Here is a 21686-nt window from a genome sequence, read left to right on the forward strand (position 1 = left end):
GTTTCTTTACAACTTCATTTGGTAAAACCTTCCTTCCTGTTCCAAAAGAGGTACAGTGATGAAACCTGGAGCTGAACTTGGCTGCTCCACTTAGATGGTCCAGGAATTTAAAGCCTCAAGAGCCATGGGTCACATGGAAGGAGATGGTCCAAAGACAGCACAATTCAAGATACAGCCAAATCTGGGACTGAGGTGTGTTCAAAAGTGACTAGGCAATGCCTAATGGTCCCGGTCCAGAACTGTACCCCAACCCAGGTGATGAAATTCATGCATATGCACAAATGCACATGCACAAACACACACAAAACATACACACATACACAGCAAATAACATCACTGGAAGGACTGAGGGCATTAAATACAAAATGGCTGAGTTTTTTTTTTTTTTTTTTAAGTGAAAATGTTTTTCTTTGAGTCCCCTCAGTGCCTTGCCGTCCCTCTGGTCACAGCAGTGTCGGTGTGGGGAGGCCCGAGAGGAGTAGGTTGCCAGTGGCCCCGCAAGTCCCATGCGTGCTGAAGTTCCCTTGCCGGCCACCTTCCTTACTCTTCAGCCCAGTGGCTGCCTCCCATGTGGCCATTCACCCAGTTGGCACCATTGCTGGAGTGGCTGCCAGAGGTTTTTGTGCAAGTGGCCTCATCATCTTCCTCGGAACTGCTCTCCACGTCACTGCGATCATCCTTAGAAACCTGAGTGGGACAGGATCAAAGGCAGGAGAGTGAGCACACTACTTTTCTTGATGGTCGTAAGAGTTAGTGATGAAGCCCACCTTTGTATGCTGTTTCCAATCTAGTCTACTTGCAGGGGACAGCTGACTCAAAACATGGTTATGGTGTGAACAGTCCTTGTCTGCTTCTGGTCTCTGTTGTCACTTGTGACTGTTTTCTAGAACACTGAATGTGCTTTGGTGAAGGGGTGTGTCGTTTAAGACCAGCCGAAGACAACTGACCCTAGTCACTGAGTCTAGGGTTAGGTTTTTCTTTTCCACCTTCAAGAGCAGGGAGGCCAGTACAAACAGTACGTATCACGGCTTCTGTCCTCCGGTGGTGTGGCCACCGCGACCATGCCTGTTACTTAGCCTGAGCTGTGCTCTATCCCCCAAACTGACCCATCACAGGCCATTTTCACTAGCAGTCTCTCATGGCCCATACAAAAGTAAAGGAGAGAAACCCAGGGAGATTTGGGTTAGAAGTCTGACCTCTGGAAGGAAAAGATAAGTGTACATTACTTAAAAAAAAAAAAAAAAAAAAAAAAAAAGCCGGGCATGGTGGCGCATACCTTTAATTCCACCACTCGGGAGGCAGAGGTAGGAGGACCACCACGAGTTCCAGGCCACCCTGAGACTCCATAGTGAATTCCAGGTCAGCCTGGGCTACAGTGAGACCCTACCTCAAAAATACAAAACAAAACAACAACAAAAAAGCAGAGGGGAAAAGAAACACAGTTACAACTTATGTTGCAAAGGAGGTGGCCATTTGCTTTGGATGGGTTCTGTGATAGTACAGTTTAATTACTATAGCTACTACCTGATCTCTATGCCATTTCCACCACAGGGCAGAGTATGTCTGGATTCCAGCTAAAGGAACTCTCAAGGCAAAAATTTAAAAAAAGTAGACTCAACTTTTGCCTTAAATAAGGAAGAGAATCTGGTCACTGTGGCTTCAATCAGATAGCCCCATAAGCTCAGGAAAGAGCACATGCTGAAACACGGGGACAGAAAAGACAGCCGGAGATACAAGAACTACATTCAGATAGACTGGCTTCCCCGAATGCTAGAAGACAGATACACTTACATGCAAGAGATGAAACTGTCCAGCTCCCACCAGGCATAGAAAAAAGGAAGGAGGAGGTGAAAAAAGAGTGGAGAGTACAGAGCCTGGGTCTAAGCCTTCCTGGGTAGTTCACCTGGTCAGGAAAGAACAGAGATACCCAGCAGCTACAGCAAGATGCACGGAACACTGGGCAAGTTCTGAAACCAATCAGAGCCATAAAGAACATCACAAGATACCAGAAATCCCAGGTTACATTCTATCAGCTTACTCCAGAATTAACATCTCCTCCAGTAGAGCCCAACCCACCTGGGGTTTTATATAACTGATGACGCTTCAGCAAATCACAGTGTGACTGCTTTAAAGCTTGCAAAATTTGCCACATGTGCTGGCTCATACTTTAAATCCCAGCATATGGGAGGTGAGGTAGGAGGATCATTAAATTTGAGTCTACTCCAGGTCACAGATTGAGTTCTAAGTGAGATCCTGACTCAAAAAACAAATAACATCCAGGCATGGTGGCACTTACCTTTAATCCCAGCACTCGGAAGGCAGAGGTAGGAGGATCACCAAGAGTTCAAGGCCACCCTGAGACTACATAGTGAATTCCAGGTCAGCAGGGACTAGAGTGAGACATTACCTAGAAAAACCAAAACCAAAACAAACCAAAACAACAACAAAACCCTCCAATAACCCAAATAACAAAAGAAACAAAAACATAAAAACCCTGGGCTCAGTGGTTAAAGGCTCTTGCTTGTACCTGAGTTTGATTCCCTATTACCCATGTAATGCCAGACACACAAAGTGTTGCATGCATCTAGAGTTCGTTTGCAGGGGGAAAGGCCCAGGTATAGGCATTCTCCCAACCTAGTTTGACTACACCGGACCACTTCTGTCATGGACAGGGCAGCGTTTTGTCCTTACAGGAAAAGACACTTATTCTGGGCATACACTTGCCTTTCCTGCACATAATGCTTCTGCCAAAACTACCATCCGTGGGCTTACAGAATGCCTTATCCACAGTCATGGTATTCCACACTGCATTGTTTCTGACCAAGGAACTCACTTCACCGCCAAGGCAGTACGGCAGTGGGCTCATGATCATGGAATTCACTGGTCTTACCATGTGCCCCACTACCCTGAAGCAGGCTGGCTTGATAGAATGGTGGAATGGCCTTTTGAAGAAACAGCTACAGTGCCCACTAGGTGGCAATAGCTTGGAGGGCTGGGTGAGTGTCCTCCAGCAGGCTGTATATGCTCTGAATCAGCGTCCTATATATGGTACTGATTCTCTTATAACCTGGATTCACAGTTCCAGGAATCAAGAGTTGGAAATGGGAATAGTCCTGCTTGCCATCACCCCAAGTGACCCATTAGCCCAATTTTTGCTTCCTGTTCCCACAATCTTATGCTCTGTAGGCTTACAAATCTTGGTTCCAGTGTGTGTGGGGGATGGGGTGGGGGGGTCTGCTTTTGCCAGGAGGCACAAAGAACATTCCATTGGCCTGAAAACTAAGACTTCTCCAGAACACTTAGGGCTCCTGATGCCCTTGATTCAACAGGCTAAGAAAGGAGTTACACAGCCAGAATTGGTGGCACACACCTTTAATCCCATTCCTCAGGAGACAGAGGTAGGTGGATCACAGTGAGTTCGAGGCCACCCTGGGACTACATAGTAAATTCCAGGACAGCCTGTGTTACAGTGAGACACTACCTTGAAAAACCAAAAAAGAGGGCTGGAGAGATGGCTTAGCAGTTAAGCGCTTGCCTGTGAAGCCTAAGGACCCCTGTTCGAGGCTCGGTTCCCCAGGTCCCACGTTAGCCAGATGCACAAGGGGGCGCACGCGTCTGGAGTTCGTTTGCAGAGGCTGGAAGCCCTGGCACGCCCATTCTCTCTCTCTCCCTCTATCTGTCTTTCTCTCTGTGTCTGTCGCTCTCAAATAAATAAATTAATTAATTAATTTAAAAAAAAAAAAAACCAAAAGAGAAAGGAGCTACAGTGTTAGCAGGGGTGACTGTGGTTGATCCAGACTACCAAGGGGAAATTGGACTGCTCCTCCACAATGAAGATAAGGAAGTGTATGTCTGGAGTGAGTGCAGGAGATCCTTTAGGGCGTCTCTTGGTGTTACCATGCCCTGTTATCAAGGTCAGTGGACAAGTGCAACAACCCAATCAAGGCAGTGTGATAAATAAATGGCCCAGCCGGGCGTGGTGGCACACGCCTTTAATCCCAGCACTTGGGAGGCAGTGGTAGGAGGATTGCTGTGAGTTCGAGGCCACCCCAAGACTACGTAGTGAATTCCAGGTCAGCCTGGGCTAAAGTGAGACCCTACCTCAAAATAAATAAATAAATAAATAAATATAAATAAATAAATAAATGGCCCAGATCCTTCAGGAATAAAGGTATGGGTCACTCCTCCAGGTAACCAAGATCTGCTGAGGTGCTTGCTGAAGGTGGAGGAAATACAGACTGGGGAGTAGAAGAAGGCAGTTACAAATACTGCTCAAGCCATGTGACCAGTCATAAAAAATGAGGGATGAAATTGTTATGAGTGTTCTGTCCTACTTTAAGTGTTTGTACACATGTACACCAATATTAAGATGCTTTTGATTTTCTTTCCTTTACTTCCCTGTTATGTAATTAAGATTGATTAAGATTACATCAATAGTTAACTGTTGAATAAATATTTAACTCGTTGGATATTAGAGATTAAGCATTCCTCAAGGGACCTTGATTTGTGTCAGGTGGAAGATCGTGCAATTCTGGTTGTACATGCGATAGTTACATCATGTTAGGTGAATTATGACCTTGTTACTGTCTTCATTTGGAAATTAAGTATGATGCAAGGAAATATGTTTTGGTGTCAAGTTGACAAGGGCTGGACTTGTGATGGTTACGTTCTGTTGTCAACTTAATTGGGTTAGGAATCCAGACATTCCCCTCAGTAGGTCCTTGAGGTTGCTTCCAGGAAGGATTGACGGAAGGCGGAGGTCTCTCCTCCAGAGTGAGGCCCTCCCCCAGAGCGGACAACCCTCCCAGAGACCGGCTTTGTGCGAGGAAGCCCTGAGAGGAAAAGAGCCCCTTCCTCCCATCTGGCTACTTGTGCCGCTTGCTGGGGAGTGCTTTCACGCACACGTGCACCTATCCTGTTCTACTGTCCTCCTTTGCCACTGGAATCAAGCTTCCTCAGCTTTCCAGCATGGACTAAAGACCAGTGGCTCTCCCGGAAACCTCCAAGCCTTCAGTGCTGGATTGGGACTGCTGAGGCTTCCAGTCAAGGGGACTGAGCAGCTACTGGGTTCCTTGACCCTCCAGCCTGCAGACTATTGTTGGACTGCTGTGTGTTAATCTAATAAATACCCCCACCCCCACTTTTTTTTTTCCCCTGAAGCAGGGTCTCACTCTAGCCCAGGCTGACCTAGAACTCACTATGTAGTCTCAAGATGGCCTCAAACTCACACAGATCCTCCTACCACTGCCTCATGAGTGCTGGGATTAAAGGCGTGTACCGTGATGCCTGGCTCAAATTCCCCCCCCACCCCTTTTTGAGGTAGGGTCTTGCTCTGGTCCAGGCTGATCTGGAATTCACTATGTAGTCTCAGTGCCAGGATTAAAGGCATGTACCACCATGCCCAGCTTCAAATTCCCTTTTAATACATTTCATTCTATCTGTTGTGTTCCTCTAGAGAACCCTAATACATCCATATAACAAACCAAAAATAAATAAATACTGACCTGAAATAATCATTGAAAAACTTGCAATATTCAGCAAGTTTTATTATTACCTTTCAGGGCTAGGGGTCAGCTTAGTGTAAAAAGCTAGTTTAGCATGCATAAAGCCCTGTGCTCAATCTCCAGCACTGTCATAACAGAGGAGGGTAGGCTGGAGAGATGGCTTGGCAGTTAAGGCACTTGCCTGCAAAGCTGAAGGACCCAGGTTCGATTCCCCAGGACCCATGTAAAGCCAGATGTACAAGGTAGTGCATGTGTCTGGAGATAGTTTGCAGTGGCTAAAGGCCCTGGCACACTCATTCTCTCTATCTTTCAAATAAATAATTAAAAATGAAATATATATATATTTTAAGAGGAGGTTACCTTTCTTTATTTTATTTTATTTTATTTTGGTTTTTCAAGGTAGGGTCTCACTCTAGCCCAGGCTGATCTGGAATTCACTATATTGTCTCAGGGTGGCCTCAAACTTATGGCAATCCTCCTACTTCTGCCTCCTGAGTGCTGGGATTAAAGATGTGCGCCACTACGCCCAACTCCTTTGTTTATATTTTATGCACTGAAGCACACTGAAGACAACAGTAGAGTGAGGCAGCTATTTAGTTCCTAATATAAGCCACATCTGGAATATCACATTATGGCCATCTTGGGGAAGACTGTGAATTATTATTATCTGACCATCTAATTCTACAGTCTGTTTCCTGGGGCTCTATATCAATAGCTGTTCTCTCCCTCCCTCCTTCTCTCTCTCTCTCCATATATATTTATTTGAGAGAGAGAGAATGGGCACATCAGGGCCTCTAGCCACTGCAAATGAACTCTAAATGTATGTACCATCATGTACATTTGGCTTATGAAGGTCATGGGGAATCGATTCTGGGTCCTTTGGCTTTGTAGGCAAGTGCCTTAATCTCTAAGCCATCTCTCCAGTCCCTCCCCCTTAAATATCTTTTTTAAAAAATTTATTTGCAAAGGGGGATGAATGGGTATACCAGATGCATGTCCTACTTTGATGTCTGACTTTAAACTGGCCTTAAACTCACAGTAATCCTCTGTCTATCTTCAAATGCTGGGATTAAAGGCATGTGTCACTATGCCTGGACCCTTTTCTAAAATAAATATTTTTATTTATTTATTTATTTATTTTGGTTTTTCAAGGTAGGATCTCACACTAGCTCAGGCTGACCTGGAATTCACCATGTAGTATCAGGGTGGCTTCGAACTCACGGCAATCCTCCTACTGCTGCCTCCTGAGTGCTGGGATTAAAGGCGTGCGCCACCACGCCCGGCTCTAAAATAAATTTAAAAAATTTATTTGCAAGGAGAGGGGGAGAGGAGAGAGAGAATATGGATATACCAGGGCCTCTTGCCATTGCAAACGAACTCCAGACGCATGTGGCATTTTGTGCATCTGGCTTTATGTGGTCCTAAGGAATTGAACCTAGGCTGTCAGGCTTTGAAAGCAAGCGCCCTAAACACTGAAACATCTCTCCAGCCCCACAGCCCTTCTTTGAGACAGGTCTTGCCATATGTAGCTCAGGCTATCCTTGAAATCATGACCATCCTGCCATGTACTGGGATTACAGGCATACATCACCATACCATGGTACAATAACCCTTTTTTGTGTGTGTGATTTTCAAGGTAGAGTCTCCCTGTAGTTCAGGCTGACCTGAATGAAACTCACTATGTAATCTCAGAGTGGTCTGGAACTCTTAGAGATCCTCCTACCTCTGCCTCCCGAGTGCTGGGATTAAAGGCATGCACCACTATGCCAGGCACAATAACCACTCTTAAGGGACAGGAAGAAGGTACTAGGACTAGATTCTTCCTTACGTAAATCACATCTTGAAAGACTGAATACTCAAAGTCAAGAAAAAAGTCCAGACTCCTAGACTTTCTGCTGGGCCTGCCTGTGTAACTGGACCTCATCAGGCTGGATGGCACATTCTGTTGAGTAATACCCATGTTTCCACCTAGCCCAAAGAAATAAGTCATTTTTTATCCTCACCTTTCCCCGGATCAAAGCTTTGAAAGCAATTCGTGCAATTAGGTAGGACCAGATGACATGCAGAACCTGTAGGATGAGGAGAAGGCCATTGAAGAGCCACCAGGAAGGATAGGGCCCAATCATTTCCCAACTCTCAAAGAGGGTCGTGTTCAGAATCCTAGACGAAGGAGGCAACAGTGAGATCCAGTGTCAAGGGTAGACAGGCACACAGGAATGACGCGGAGCCGCTGTGGTGGATGTATCTATGTATCCTTCTACCTTCCTTTCTTTCTTTTGAGGAAGGGTTTCACTCTAGGCCAGGCTGACCTCAAACTCACAGCGACCCTCCTGCCTCAGCCTTATGAGCTGGGACAAAAGGAGAGAATGCCACCATGCCTGGCTTGTTCTTCCCTGTAGTTTATATCAGTTTTAATTCTAGGGGTATTCATCCATAATGAAAACAAAACTTTAGGAACGAACAAGAGAAGGAAATGGAAATCTTAGGAGCTGACAGAATACTACAAATCACTTCAAATATATAGCTTCACAAAATTGGGCCGGGCGTGGTGGCGCACGCCTTTAATCCCAGCACTCAGGAGGCAGAGGTAGGAGGATTGCCGTGAGTTCGAGGCCACCCTGAGACTACATAGTGAATTCCAGGTCAGCCTGAGCCAGAGTGAGACCCTACCTCAAAAAACAAAAAACAAACAAACAACAACAAAAAAAAACTAGGGCAGCAATAGGCCTATATCCTAGGAAGGATGCTGATCCTCAGGCACAAAAGACACCAAATGGTGTCCATAAATTGAACAAACTCTCCAACCCAGAGTCACTGGCTTTGTACTAAGGTTATGAGCGCAGAAGAAAATTGTGTGTGTGTGTATGAGAGAGAGAGAGAGAGAGAGAGAGAGAGAAAGAAAAAGAGAGAGAGAATGAGAATCAGGATGGGGAAGAAGGTAAAGCATAAGCAAAGCAAGGGCAGCCTGACATTTCTGCAGACAAAGGAGTGTCGAGCAGACATGCATAAGATGGGGACTATGAGCAGCAATGAGTGAGAAAAGCCAGAGCCAAACGACCTACACATTTGAATCTGGTTATCACGCACTAGAAATACTGTACAAAGCAGCTGAGGTCTGTGAGTCCACAAAGTGGTTAGCTTAGACCAAGGAAAAAGCAGGGCAATAGAGCTCTTAGTGTTTTAGTGGCAAGAACAGGATAAGAACAAAACAAAACAACAACAAAACCCTGAGCTGGCAAGATGGTATCATTAGCTCTATACCTACAACAGTTTCAGTTCCAGCACTTACCAGATTGGATAGATTCCTAGACGAGTGACCACAAAAACTGCACCAAAGATGACAAAAAGGGTGTCACAGAGCCGTTGGTATTTGGCATAATTAGCCATCTTGGCAGCCTGGACAAAGAAGATCAAAATTGAGTAGGGAGAAATGAGTTTTCACACATGAAGAACAGCAAAGACAGAAGATCGATGAGGGAAGAGGAGTGCGTCCTTACTTCGAGCAAGAAATCCGAGGAATCGTGTAAACACATGACCAGAGTTCCCACCCGAACCATGTTGTTGACGTAGGAGAAGGTGATCAGCCCAATGGTGGCCAAGTGATGCACAAACATGATCAGGAAGTCCTAGGAGGGAATGCAAACAGGAGATGCCAGCAAAGGCAGGCTGGAGAAACGCTAGCTCACCCACAGGCCGACGCGGCGCTCTGCGATCTCATCCCTTACACGTTCCGTCTGCTTAGACGTCCCCTTAGGAGTGTCTAACATTTTAAACCCAGTACATTAGGGACCAGCCACACACTTCGATAACACAGCTGGAAGCACAGAAAAGGGTGTGGATGGTCAGCTGGTACTCGGGAGTAATTTCCAAGATGGTAATGTTACAGAAAAGCATTAAATATTCCTAAGGCTCTTCTGCTTTAATCAAACTTATTTTAGGGGCTGGAGAGATGACTCAGTGGTTAAGGCATTTGCCCGCAAAGCCAGAGGATCCCGGTTCGACTCTTCAGGACCCACGTAAGGCAGATGTACAAGGGGCACAGGCACCTGGAGTTTGTTTGCAGTGGCTGGAGGCCCTGGCGTGCCCATTCTCTCTCTCTCTCAAATAAATATTAAAAAAAAAAAAACAAACATATTTTAATCAAAGGAACCTAACAGAAAAAGGAGAGGTTTGTGGAAGGACAAAGTTAAACTCCTCAAAATATTTCAGAGAAATGCTTGTTAGCTAAACAGTGCTTCTTATTGTAAACACTTCCAGTTTTCAGATTTAAGGCTCTTTGGTTCAAATGCCAAAGCTGGAACAGAGGGAATCTTTAAATAAGTGGGTAATCAGAGGCTATGGTCTGAATCTGGAGGCCCCCTACCAGCTCGTGCTGTGTGCTTGTTCCCCAGCCCCCAGCTGGTGGCACACTTTTGGAAGGCTGTGGACCATTATGGGTGGCTAATGGTCAGCAGGGACAAGTGTGAAGGCTCTGTGTGGCCCCTGGTCCCTGTGACACTGTGTCCACTTCTAGGTTCACAGTGGTATGCTGCTCCTACCACACGTTCTTGTTGCCATGAACTGAACTGTTCTGCCCTATGTCCCCTGTATGATGGAGTGAAGCTCTGAAACTGTGAGTCTAACTGAACCTTTCATTCTTTAAATGGTAAAGGTAACAATACAGACATACTTCATAAATACCCCCAGGCCAGTTAGAGACAGAAGGTAGAAGGCATGTGAATTTGGGTCAAAAAAACAAAGATGGAAGTCTGTGCTCTCTACAAATACAATGGTATCAGTGACATTGAGTTCTGGAGCTGGGTGATGGGTTCACAAGTACACAACCTACTTTTTTTTATAATATTCTAAAATAACTCATTTATTTATTTATTTTGGTTTTTTGAAGTAGGGTCTCAGTCTAGCTCAGGCTGGCCTATGTTGTCTCAGGGTAGCCTTGAACTCACGGTAATCCTACCTCTGCCTTTGGAGAGCTGGGATTAAAGGCATGTGCCACCACACCTGGCTAAATAACTCATTTGTTAAAATAAGAATTTAGGGGCTGGAGAGATGGCTTAGTGGTTAAGGTGCTTATCTGTAAAGCCTCAGTTTGATTCCCCAGGACCCATGTTAGCCATATGCACAAGGTGGTGCACGCATCTGGTGTTCATTTGCAGTGGCTGTAAGCCCTGGCACGCCCATTCTCTCTCTCCCCCCCTCTTTCCCTCTCTCAAACAAATAAATAAAAATAAAAACAAACAACAACAAAAAAATTTAGTAAGGGAACCTGTATCTCCTGACCACAGCAATGGGAAAGGTTTGAAATTATCAAATTTATATGTTAGACAATACCAACAATCCAGATTAGCTTCAATTCATTCCTATAAATACTAACTCTGGTTTTCTTCATCAAAGATACTTATTAATCACTCGGAAGGCAAAGGTAGGAGGATCGCCATGAGTTCAAGGCCACCCTGAGAATACATAGTGAGTTCCAAGTTAGCTTGGGCTAGAGTGAGACCCTACCTTGAAAAACCAAAAAGAAAAAAAAAAAGATACTCATTAAGGCTGGGTGTAGGGTGCACGCCTTTAGTTCCAGCACTCGGGAGGCAGAGGCAGGAGGATCACTGTGAGTTAGTGACAGATCAGGGTTGGAGCTGCTGAACCACTTAATAGCAGACAAAGCAGAGAAAAAGTATCTGGCTATAGAAAGCATAAATCATTTCCAACTATCACTTTGTAGGTAAGCCAACTCCTTATTCTAAGTCTATTTTTTTTGTTTGTTTTTTGTTTTCTTTTGGTTTTTCAAAGTAGGGTCTCACTCTGGCCCACTACTATGTAGTCTCAAGGTGGCCTTGAACTCATGGCAATCCTCCTACCTCTGCCTCCTAAGTGCTGGGATTAAAGGCTTGTGCCACCATGCTGGACTCTGAGTCTATTTTCTAACACCAATCCTTTTCTGAAACAGGCCTTGATATCCTAAAATTTTGTCTAATTTCCTAACATAAAAGAACATGAGAGAAGAGTAAGAAAAAGAACATGCTTCTTTTTTTTTAAGTTTTAAAAATATATTTTATTTATTTATTTGTAAGCAGAGAAATACAGAAAGAATGGGCATGTGCCAGGGCCTCTAGCTACAACATACAAATCCCAGATGCATATACCACCCTATGCATTACTCTATGCAAGTACTGGAGAATTGAACCTGGGTCATTAGCCTTTCAGGCAAGTGCCTTAACCACTGAGTCATCTTTGCAATCTCTCTAAACATTTAGCTTTTTACTTCCTCAAAGTTTCATGATATCTTTTATCTTTTAAATCCAAGCTTATCTACATAATCCATTAGTTATGCAATAGTGAATACACTTAATAAATACAATAGCAGGCCATCTTATCTAATAGCAAGTTTAAATTCTTTTTTCCAGGACAACTTTCAATTTAATTTATTTAGACATGTTTTATATTCATTTCACATAGTATCTATAAGTGGTAATTTGTCTCCTTTCTCAATGGTTTATAAATTTGAGTTTTAAAGTCAATTAAAGAAAAAAATCAAAGAAACTCAACCCAATTTATTTAACTAACTGCTTTCACAGACTTACATGGAATTTTGACTTTTGTCTTTATTGACTTTCTTTGCAGCACTGCAGACTTATAGCCCATTACATAATCTTTAGAGGTGGGTGAGGAATTTCACGGTTATTTTCTGAGTACGGGCAGAAATGTTACTTCATGAACTATAAACTCTGAGAAAGAATTTCAAACTATAAAAATATCAAAACGAGGTGGGTGTGGTGACTCAAGCCTTTGATCCTGGTACTCGGGAGGCTGATAGGAGGACTTCCATGAATTCAAGGCCAGCCTGGGCTACAAAGTTCAGCATGGGCTAGAGTGAGACCTTATCTCAAAAGAAAAAAAAAAAAAAAAAAAACACCCACAAAACAAATGAATAAATATCAAAACAAACCTGCATGAAGAAATATGTTTTCATGCCTCTTATTTGCTGAAACAGTGAAAGCTCTCTTTCAGTATCTCGAAAACATTCTTAAAATACTAAGCTAGATTCGAGGGACAGAGATGAAAAATGTTTACCCTCAAGATAGTCACTATAGATCTGGAATGTCAATACAGACAGCAAGTAGTTCATGACAACGTGAAAAGTAATGCAATGTAGGAGTTCACACAATATATCTGTTTGCAAAAGAAGAGAGTGAGAAAAAGAGGCACAGAGGGAGAAAAAGAGAATGGGCCAACCAGGGCCTGTTACTGCTGCAAATGAACTCCAGATGCATGCACCAATCTGTGCATCTGGCTTTAGCTGGGTACTAGGGGATCGAACCCAGGCTGGCAGGCTATGCAAGCAAACACGTCAATTGCTGAGCCATCTCTCCAGCCCTATCTTTGACTTTTTAATTCCAAAATTAGTTGAGCACTTGTAGTTCCTCAGTTTATCTGACGAGGTTAGTCAGTCACTCTGACACTACTTCTTGTACCTGACATTACTTCCACAATGATCCCCCAAGATACTGGGGTGTTGCCTTAACTCCTGTTTCTATGATGCTCTTCCCAGTGTCTTTTAGGATTCTTCTTCCTCTTCCATGTAAACATGGGATTCTTCCGAGGATTCCTCAACTGTACACTTTTGTTTTTATCCACCTCTATGTCTTGGAACACCCTAATCCAACCCATGACTTCAACTACTATTTGTTTAGCACTGACTTCAGATCTAAAGTTAACCCACTGGATATCATTCCTGAGTTCTATTCAATATGAGCATGATCCCATTGCACACCGTCCTATATCAAAAGATCCTCAGCTGAACTCACCAACTTCTTTTACTGAAGCCCCCATGCACAGCACTGTGCTGTGAGTCATCCATGTAGAAGCCTGAGCCAGAACCAGGGCAGTGAACTGTAAAAGATTCTCTCTTTTCCATTCCCATTCAATCAGTCAGTTAGTCCCATTAATATTGATCCAAACTCCTTAGTATCTCTTATACCAACCTCATTCTCTCAGTTCCTGCTCCTTCCTCTTGGATTCAGCCATTAATCATGTTTCCCTGAAGCCTCCTATCAGATCTTGGAAATTCTTTCTCAAAGTTCTCTATGTTCATTACAACCTGATCTGAAATTTATTTGTTCTCAATTGACTATGAAGAAATCATATAGTAACCCCACATATGTGCTGGGGGGGAACAAGTGAGGAAAGGGGCATGCTTCTTTAATTTAAACAGGTTATGTTTGCTATAATAGAGCTGGGAAAATATTATTGAAGTTCTAATGGCTTTACTCTTGCTAATATAGTTTATTTTGAACTCCGTAATTTTTAAAAAGGCCATATTCTTTTTTGCGTATTAAAAAAGTAAGTACAGGGAGGTAGGAAGAAAGCAAAGAAGGAAGGAAGGAAAGAAGGAAGAGAGGGAGGGAAGGAAGGAATGAAAAAGAGAAGAGAGGGGAGAGCAAGGAGGAGAGAAGGAGGGCTACGAGTCTGTGTAACGTCCTTCAGCAGTTTCATGTTATCCTTAAGGAGCCATATGCTCAGCATGTGTTATACATTTTTTTTTCACACTATGGCACTGTCTGCCCCAAGGTGCCATCAATGATTATTAAACATAAATGCTAAATAGAACTTCAAGTAAGAAAGTGGTGGTTTCAATATCCCTTATATGCTTTGCCATACATAAACTACCCACAACCACATCCCCGCCTCCCCTGCCACCCCACACCACCCCACACACGGATTTGCTCCGGGCTGCTGTCTTCTTGCCTTCAACTCACCCCTCAGACACAGCTGCTTTACAAAACATTCCTTAACAACAAAGTAAGTTTTGAGTTTAAAGAGCATGCCCCATGCCTGTATCCACTGTTTTCATCCTTACATATTGTGTGAAGAACGTGCTTCTTGCTGACCAATTGTTCTTATTCTGGGATGGCTTGATAATCTTAAATATATGCTATCATTAGTTAAGTCTCAATTCTGGAAACATGACAAAGGGATAATAATAATTCCATCACACCTACTTCTTCTCTCTTTTAGAGCCCTAGGCAGGAAGCAAAATGTATCATAATGGCAGGAATGGTAAGCTACTAGAAAGATGAGAGAGCCAGTGTTCTTACCTTTCTTTTAATGTCTATAAATTGAGAAAACATAAGAGACCAATAGAAAGCCAATTCCATGATATAATAGTAATAAAGTTCTCTTGACAGAGGCTGGAAGACACAAAATAGTAGTTAGAGTATCAGCTAGTGTCAACGGAGTATCACACTCCTGCAATTTTGTCCACCAGTATCAATACCACAAATTATCTGACCTCTCCCCTCCAGTTTCTCAGGATCTGAAATGGCTAGATGACTTTGGAGTGGTGTGGAGACTTAAGCCTCTTCCCTCCGCCCTCATTGTTCTCTCATTTAGAAAGAAGGTAAGTTACCCAGCACATACTATAATGTAAGTGGATTGGTGTGTCTGGGATTCTGGAGTACATATGTTCAGGTTTTCCTTTCTTTCACCCCTTAACATTTCCATTTTCTGCTATAGATTAGAACCAAGAGGATTTTTAAGTGACTTTTGCTCTCTCTCCCCCTCTCTCTTTTTTTTCCTCCCTTTTTCGAGGTAGGGTCTCGCTCTAGCCTACGATGACCTGGAATTCACTATGCTGCCTCAGGCTGGCCTCAAACTCATAATGATCCTCCTACCTCTGCCTCCTGAGTGCTGGGATTGAAGGTACGTGCCACCATGCCCAGCTGAACCAAGTGAGTCTTGATTGAAAAATAAAGGGAGGAGGGCATCTGACCCAGAAAGCATTTTATCAAGTACCAGGTTTCACTGAACTGCTTTTCTTTAAGTACAACTAGGGTAAATAAGTGGAACCTAGAGGAAAAAAACTCACCAAGATGTCACTATTATGTGGCAGCAGATATTGATAACTTGCATATGACTCAAAGAACTGATACAGAATAGCAAGGAAACTATGGGCCTGTCCTAGACTAACAATGTATCCCTCAGCCATCCTACCTCATACCTGTACTAAGCCTTCCTTCCTATCTGTCTGCCTTCTCTTTCCCTTCCTCCCTCTCTCCCTCTCTTCCCTTTCTCTCCTCCTCCTTCTCCCTCCCTCTCATTTTTCTCTTTTTTTATTTTGAGGAAGGGTCTCACTGTAGCCCAAGCTGATCTGGAGTTCACTCTGCAGCCCCAGGTTGGCTTTGAACTCACAGTGATCCTCCTACCTCAGTCTCCCTAGAGTAGGGACAACAGGCGTGCAGAAGTACCCCTGGCTGACAAAGCCCATCTTGAAGTAGTTCAAATCCTACCTGATAGGGATAGCTATGCCAGCACTGTCGGGTGTCCCAGAACCAAGGTGACTAAGAAAGAAAACAGATAATCCAGGTTAGCCTTCACTCACATAGGCTGCTTCACACACTGAGAAAACAGATGCTGTGGTACATCAGTAACTCCAGCATTTTGGAGGCTCAGGCAGGAATATAACTGAATTTAAGGCCAGCCTAAGGCCACAAAGCAAGTTCAGGTCAGCAAGGACTATATAAAGCATGATCCGGATTCATAAACATCTGGGTGACTGGAGGGATGGCTTAGCAGTTAAGGCATTTGCCTGCAAAGCCGAAGGACCCAGGCTCAATTCCCCAGGACCCAGCTGCACGAGGGGGAACATGCATCTGGAGTTCGTCTGCAGAGACTGGAGGCTCTGGTGCACCCATTCTCTCTCCCTCTCTCTCTCTCCCTCTTTCTCTGTCAAATAAATAATAATAAAATATTAAAAAAAAAAAAACACCCAGCTGGGCATGGTGGTATACGCCTTTAATCCCAGCATTTGGGAAGCTGAGGTAGGAGGATCCTTGTGAGTTCCAAGTTGTCCTGAGATTATATACAGAATTCCAGGCCAGCCTGGGCTAGAGCAAGACCCTACTTTGAAAAAAAAAAAAAAGAGAGAGAGAGAGAGATAATGAGAGATAGGGACTAGAAAGAAACATCAAGCAGGGTGTGGTGGCTCAAGCCTATAAATGTTAGCATTTGCCACAGGCCTGGATGAAAGTGTTAAGTGGAAAAACTATACAGTAAATAAGAGCAAGACAAGCTCTAGGAAGTTTCAGGAGTCATGACCACCTGGGAGATTGGAAATAGGGAAGTAGGAAGACAGTGATTCTACTTGATGACAAAGTGCTGTGCCAGGTTCTAAACATCCAGAGAAGCCGTGGTGGTGCATGCCTTCAATCCTAGCGCTCTAATGAATGTCAGACGCTAGTGGCCCCCTCCCCACCACCAGGTAGGGTCTCACTCTAGCCCACACCGACCTGGAATTCACTATGGAGTCTCAGGGTGGCCTCAAACTCACAGCGACCCTACCTCAAAGTCGTGCTCCACCACGCCTGGATTTTTTTTTGGAAGTGGGGTCTGCCTCTAGCCCAGGCTGACCTGAAATTTAGTTATGTAGTCTCAGGGTGGCCTCGAACTCACAAGTATCCTCTTACCCTAACCTTCCAGCACTCAGAAGGCAGAGATAGGAGAATGGCTACGAATGAGACCAGCATGAGATTATAGAGTGAATTCCAGATCAGCCCGAGCTAGAGCAAGAACTGGAGATCATGGCATGCCCATTCTCTCTATCTGCTTCTCTCTCTCAAATAAATAATAAATAAAACAATTTTTTAAAAAGGTTATTGAATCTGGGTGTGGTAGTGCATGTCTTTAATCCCAGCATTTGGGGGGCAGAGGTAGGAGGATCATCGTGAGCTAATGGCCACCCTGAGACTACAGAGTGAATTCCAGGATCACAGTGAGCTACAGTGAGATCCTAGTTTGAAAACCCAAACAATAAAATAAAGGTTATTGAAGCCGTATCTCCTTGGAAGAACAGGATTTTAAAAAGTTGCTTTGGGGCTGGAGATGGCCTAGTGGTTAAGCACTTGCCTGTGAAGCCTAAGGACCCCGGTTCGAGGGTCGATTCCCCAGGACCCACGTTAGCCAGATGCACAAGGGGCGCATGCATCTGGAGTTCGTTTGCAGTTTGCAGGGCTGGAAGCCCTGGCACACCCATTCTCTCTCTCTCTCTCTCTCTCTGTCACTTTCAAATAAATAAATAAAAATAAACTAAAAAAATTTTTTAAAAAAAGTTGCTTTGAAGGCTGGAGATGGGTCAGTGGTTAAGGTACTGTTTGCAAAGCCTATTGGCCCAGGTTTGATTCCCCATGGAAAGCCAGACATAGTTTATTTGCAGTGACAGGATGCCTCACGTGCCCATTTCCATTCTCTCTGTCTCTCTTTCCTTGCAAATAGACAAATAAATGAATTGAATTAATAAAATAAAGATGATGGGCATGATGGCTTAATGGTAAAGGCAATGCCTGTGAAGCCTAAAGACCCAGGTTCAATTCTCCAGGTCCAACATAAGCCAGATGCACAAGGAAGCGCATGTGTCTGGAGTTCCTTTGCAGTGGCTAGAGGCCCTGGTGCACCCATTCTCCCTCTCCCTCCCTCTCCCTCCCTCTCTCTGTCTTTCCCCCTTTCTCTCTGTCTCAAATAAATAAGTAAAATTTTAAAAATTTAAAAGTAAAAATGAGCCAGGCATGGTGGTACATGTCTTCAATCCCAGCACTCAGGAGGCAGAGGTAGGAGGATCATCATGACTTTGAGGCCACCATGAGACTACAAAGTGAATTCCAGGACAGCCTGGGCTACAGTGAGACTCTACCTCAAAAAACCAATAAATAAAATAAAAATGGCTTGACCGGCTTGGTGGTGCACACCTTTAATCCCAGTGCTGAGGAGGCACAAGTAGAAAGACCACCATGAGTTCAAGGCTAGCCTCAGACTATATACACAGTGAATTCCAGGTCAGCCTGGGCTATAGCAAGGCCCTACGTCAAAAACAAAAAACAAGCACTTGGGAAGCAGAGGTGGGAGGATCACCTGCAGAGTGAGTGCCAGGTTAGCCAGGGCTAGAGTGAGACACTATCTAGAGAAATTAAAACAAAACAAACAACAACAAAAAGTAAAGGTTTGACGTGCGTGGTGACGCACGCCTTTAATCTCAGCACTAGGGAGGCAGAGGTAGGAGGATAGCCAAGAGTTCGAGGCCACCCTGAGACTACATAGTGAATTCCAGGTCAGCCTGAGCCAGAGTGAAACCCTACCTCAAAAAAAAAAAAAAAAAAAAAAAAAAAGTCAAGGCTTATTTATTTGAGAGAGGAAGACTAAAGGCTTTTTTTTTTTTTAACTGTAATACAAGTTTTATTTATATTAACCCCTCTGAAAGTGCATTGCAAGTACAGATATCAGCAAATTCATTATACATTTAGTTTACTAAGAGAAATAAAACAGGAGGTGACAGAGGTAACTCTTCACCATGGCCTGTAACTTTGATCCAGGACTTCCGAACACCAAGGTCCCATTGGGAGCCTCTGCACATGGCTGCCGGCTGCACGGTAGCACCACAGTGCTCTGCTTCAGCTCCTGGGGGAAGGGTGAGCACACGTGTTTACAATATCTGCAGGCGGGCTGGAGAGATAGATGGCTTAGCGGTTAAGTGCTTGCCTGTGAAGCCTAAGGACCCTGGTTCAAGACTCGATTCCCCAGGACGTACGTTAGCCAGATGCACAAGGGGGTGCACATGTCTGAAGTTTATTTGCAGTGGTTGGAGGCCCTGGCGCACCCATTCTCTCTCTCCCTCTTTCTCTCTGTCTGTCACTCTCAAATAAAGAAAAATTAAAAAAAATATATATCTGCAGATATAAACAAGACACATTTGGCTACCCATTCCATTCAGTTTCGTAGTATCTTTTTGTTGCAAATCTGCCTACCAAATCTGGACTATGACATCTGTTTTGAATTATGTTAAGATCAAGTTAAGCCAAGTGTTGGTGCACTTTTAATTCCAGCACTTGGGAGGCAGAGGTAGGAGGACCACTGTGAATTCTAGGCCAGCCTGAGTCTACAGATTGAATTCCAGGTCAGCCCGGGCTAGAGTGAGACCTTATCTCCAAACCAAAACCAGAAACATTTAGTAATTACAGATAAGGAGCTCTTCATAAATAACACTGTTCACAAACAAAGATTGGTAACATGAAACAATGTGGTATTAAAATCAAGGGAAATTTCATTCGATATGAACTTACACATGTATAAGCTTTCCACATTGCTTAATCAAGTGACTTACACCTTCCTGGGCACTTCTCACTGTGTTGCCACTTTTTTTTTCTTTTTTTTTTTTTTCCTGCATTTAGCTTAAAAGGTGTTTCTTCCCAAGAAACTAGACTTTTCTGTCAAATGCACTTGACCGAATGGGTGAATTGGGCTCAAAAAATGGGTTCACTGCAAACTTGATATACATGTGGCTGTCCAACAACATGTACTTGAAAACTGTGGACAAATTCAACGAGCGGTTTGTGTCGGCGTTTGTCACCGCGGGGCCAGATGCGTTTCATTATGCTGCATGGTGTGCGGCAAGAGGACGGGACTAAGAACTTCTGTACCCACTAAAGGCTTTTTGAAATAGGGTCTCACTATAGCCCAGGCTGAGCTGGAATTCACTCTGTAGCTTCAGGCTGGCTTTAAACTCAAGCACCGCACCACAATGCCCAGCCTAAAGGTATCTTTATCTTATCTACAGAGATTCAGACATGATTAGAACTCAAGCAGAGAGCAGAGAAAGTTTAGACTCACCAACCAGAGAAATCTAATTCCATAGCAGAACACAAATAAGTAAAAGGTGAATCTCCACCTGGGTGAGCAAAGAATAGAGATTAGATTAGTGTGCACTCCAAAGTCTCTGAGGCTCAGAAATCAAGAGAGCACATTTGGATAAGATTATTACTAATGAAACACACAAATACCTGGAAAGCCAAAGAGTAACTTCTAACTTTAAAATAAGTTTATGCTAGGCTGGGAATGGTGGTGGCGCATGCCTTTAGTCTTAGCAACCAGGAGGCAAAGGTAAGAGGATTGCCACCAGTTTGAGGCCACCCTGAAACTACATAGTGAATTCCAGGTCAGCCTGGGCTAGAGTGAGACCCTACCTCAAAAAAAAAAAAGCTGGAACATAAGCTCTCTTTCCACTTTTCTTTCTTTTTTTGTCATACCTTGAGCCTTGAGCCTCAGAGTCAAGCACACCTTGCCCAAATCACTGTTCTACCACCCTCCCTGCGGAAATGATTTCCAAAAGTGAACTCAGTTGTATACCCACCCTCCTCCTCATTTCCTACTTCCCTCTGCATACCTACATGCTTTCACAGAATTTAGTGAGCGTTGGAGGCTTGTCTTGATTCCTCCGGTGGCGAAACCAGCACTGGATTTTTCGTACATCCCAGTCCAGTTGCTTTGACAGGCCCTCCAGCCTTTTCTCATCAGGATACTGTAGATGGACGAGCACAGTCAGAACACCCCTGTCCCCACAGACCCCCTCATGGACACTCCCTTTACCAGCTCAACAGCAAAGGGGTGAAAACCACAGTGGCTTATGTGCCACATCTTTTTCAGGTTTCATCCCAATTATCTTTTCCAGTTTGATGCCAAAATCATTTTTTAGTCAAAAAAAAAATTTATTTTTTGGTCAGGTGTGGTGGTTCACACCTTTGAATCCCTGCACTTGAGAGGTTGAAGTAGGAAGACTGCCATGAGTTCAAGGCCACCCAGAGACTCCACAGTGAATTCCAGGTCAGCCTGGGCTAGAGTGAGACGCTACCTTGAAAAACCAAAAAAAAAAAAAAAAAAAAAAAAAAAAAAACCCTCAAAGATGTGTAAACTGTAGGTTCCCTGTCAAAGGTAGTTTCCCCGAGGGGTGAAGGTTTTTCTTGTAGGTATGACTATCCAAATGTGAAAGATCCTCTCATGCCATCCTATCCTTACCCTCTTACATACTAACCTCCAACCTCACAGAGCAACCTTCCATATGAATTTTCCTCCCTGGCTCTTTGCCCACTTACCTTTGTAATAAATACGAACACCTTTTCAAGATCAGCATTAGGTTGGGCTAGATAAGGACCGCTGTCTTGGATGCCAACATGGAGTGCACAAGGTTTGGCAATAAACCTGTAACAGAAAACCCAAAAGCCAGTGTGAAATATGGTGTGCTAAGCATGAAGAATGATCCTCATTAGTGGATTAATGGGAGGAAAAAGGAGAAACAAGGGGTTGGGAGCCAGGACTTTATTATTTGGTTAACACTATACACTCAAGCACTGGGGAGTGATAGATGAG

General features: G+C 43.9%; 1 protein-coding gene across 1 annotated transcript in view; it reads right to left on the minus strand.

Moving 5' to 3' along the window:
- Positions 1-353: 353 nt before the first annotated feature.
- Positions 354-21686, minus strand: part of Cers5 (ceramide synthase 5) — a 34351-nt gene continuing 13018 nt past the window's right edge. Inside the window, 11 exon segments of the mRNA XM_045153100.1 lie at positions 354-687; positions 1792-1887; positions 1889-1903; positions 7508-7664; positions 8794-8900; positions 9002-9130; positions 14597-14689; positions 15788-15838; positions 20154-20211; positions 20711-20841; positions 21413-21518. Of these exon segments, the coding sequence (XP_045009035.1) occupies positions 541-687; positions 1792-1887; positions 1889-1903; positions 7508-7664; positions 8794-8900; positions 9002-9130; positions 14597-14689; positions 15788-15838; positions 20154-20211; positions 20711-20841; positions 21413-21518 (1090 nt within the window). The 3' untranslated portion in view covers positions 354-540.

The sequence above is a fragment of the Jaculus jaculus genome, chromosome 6 (assembly GCF_020740685.1).
Source record: "Jaculus jaculus isolate mJacJac1 chromosome 6, mJacJac1.mat.Y.cur, whole genome shotgun sequence".
Taxonomy (NCBI): Eukaryota; Metazoa; Chordata; class Mammalia; order Rodentia; family Dipodidae; genus Jaculus; species Jaculus jaculus.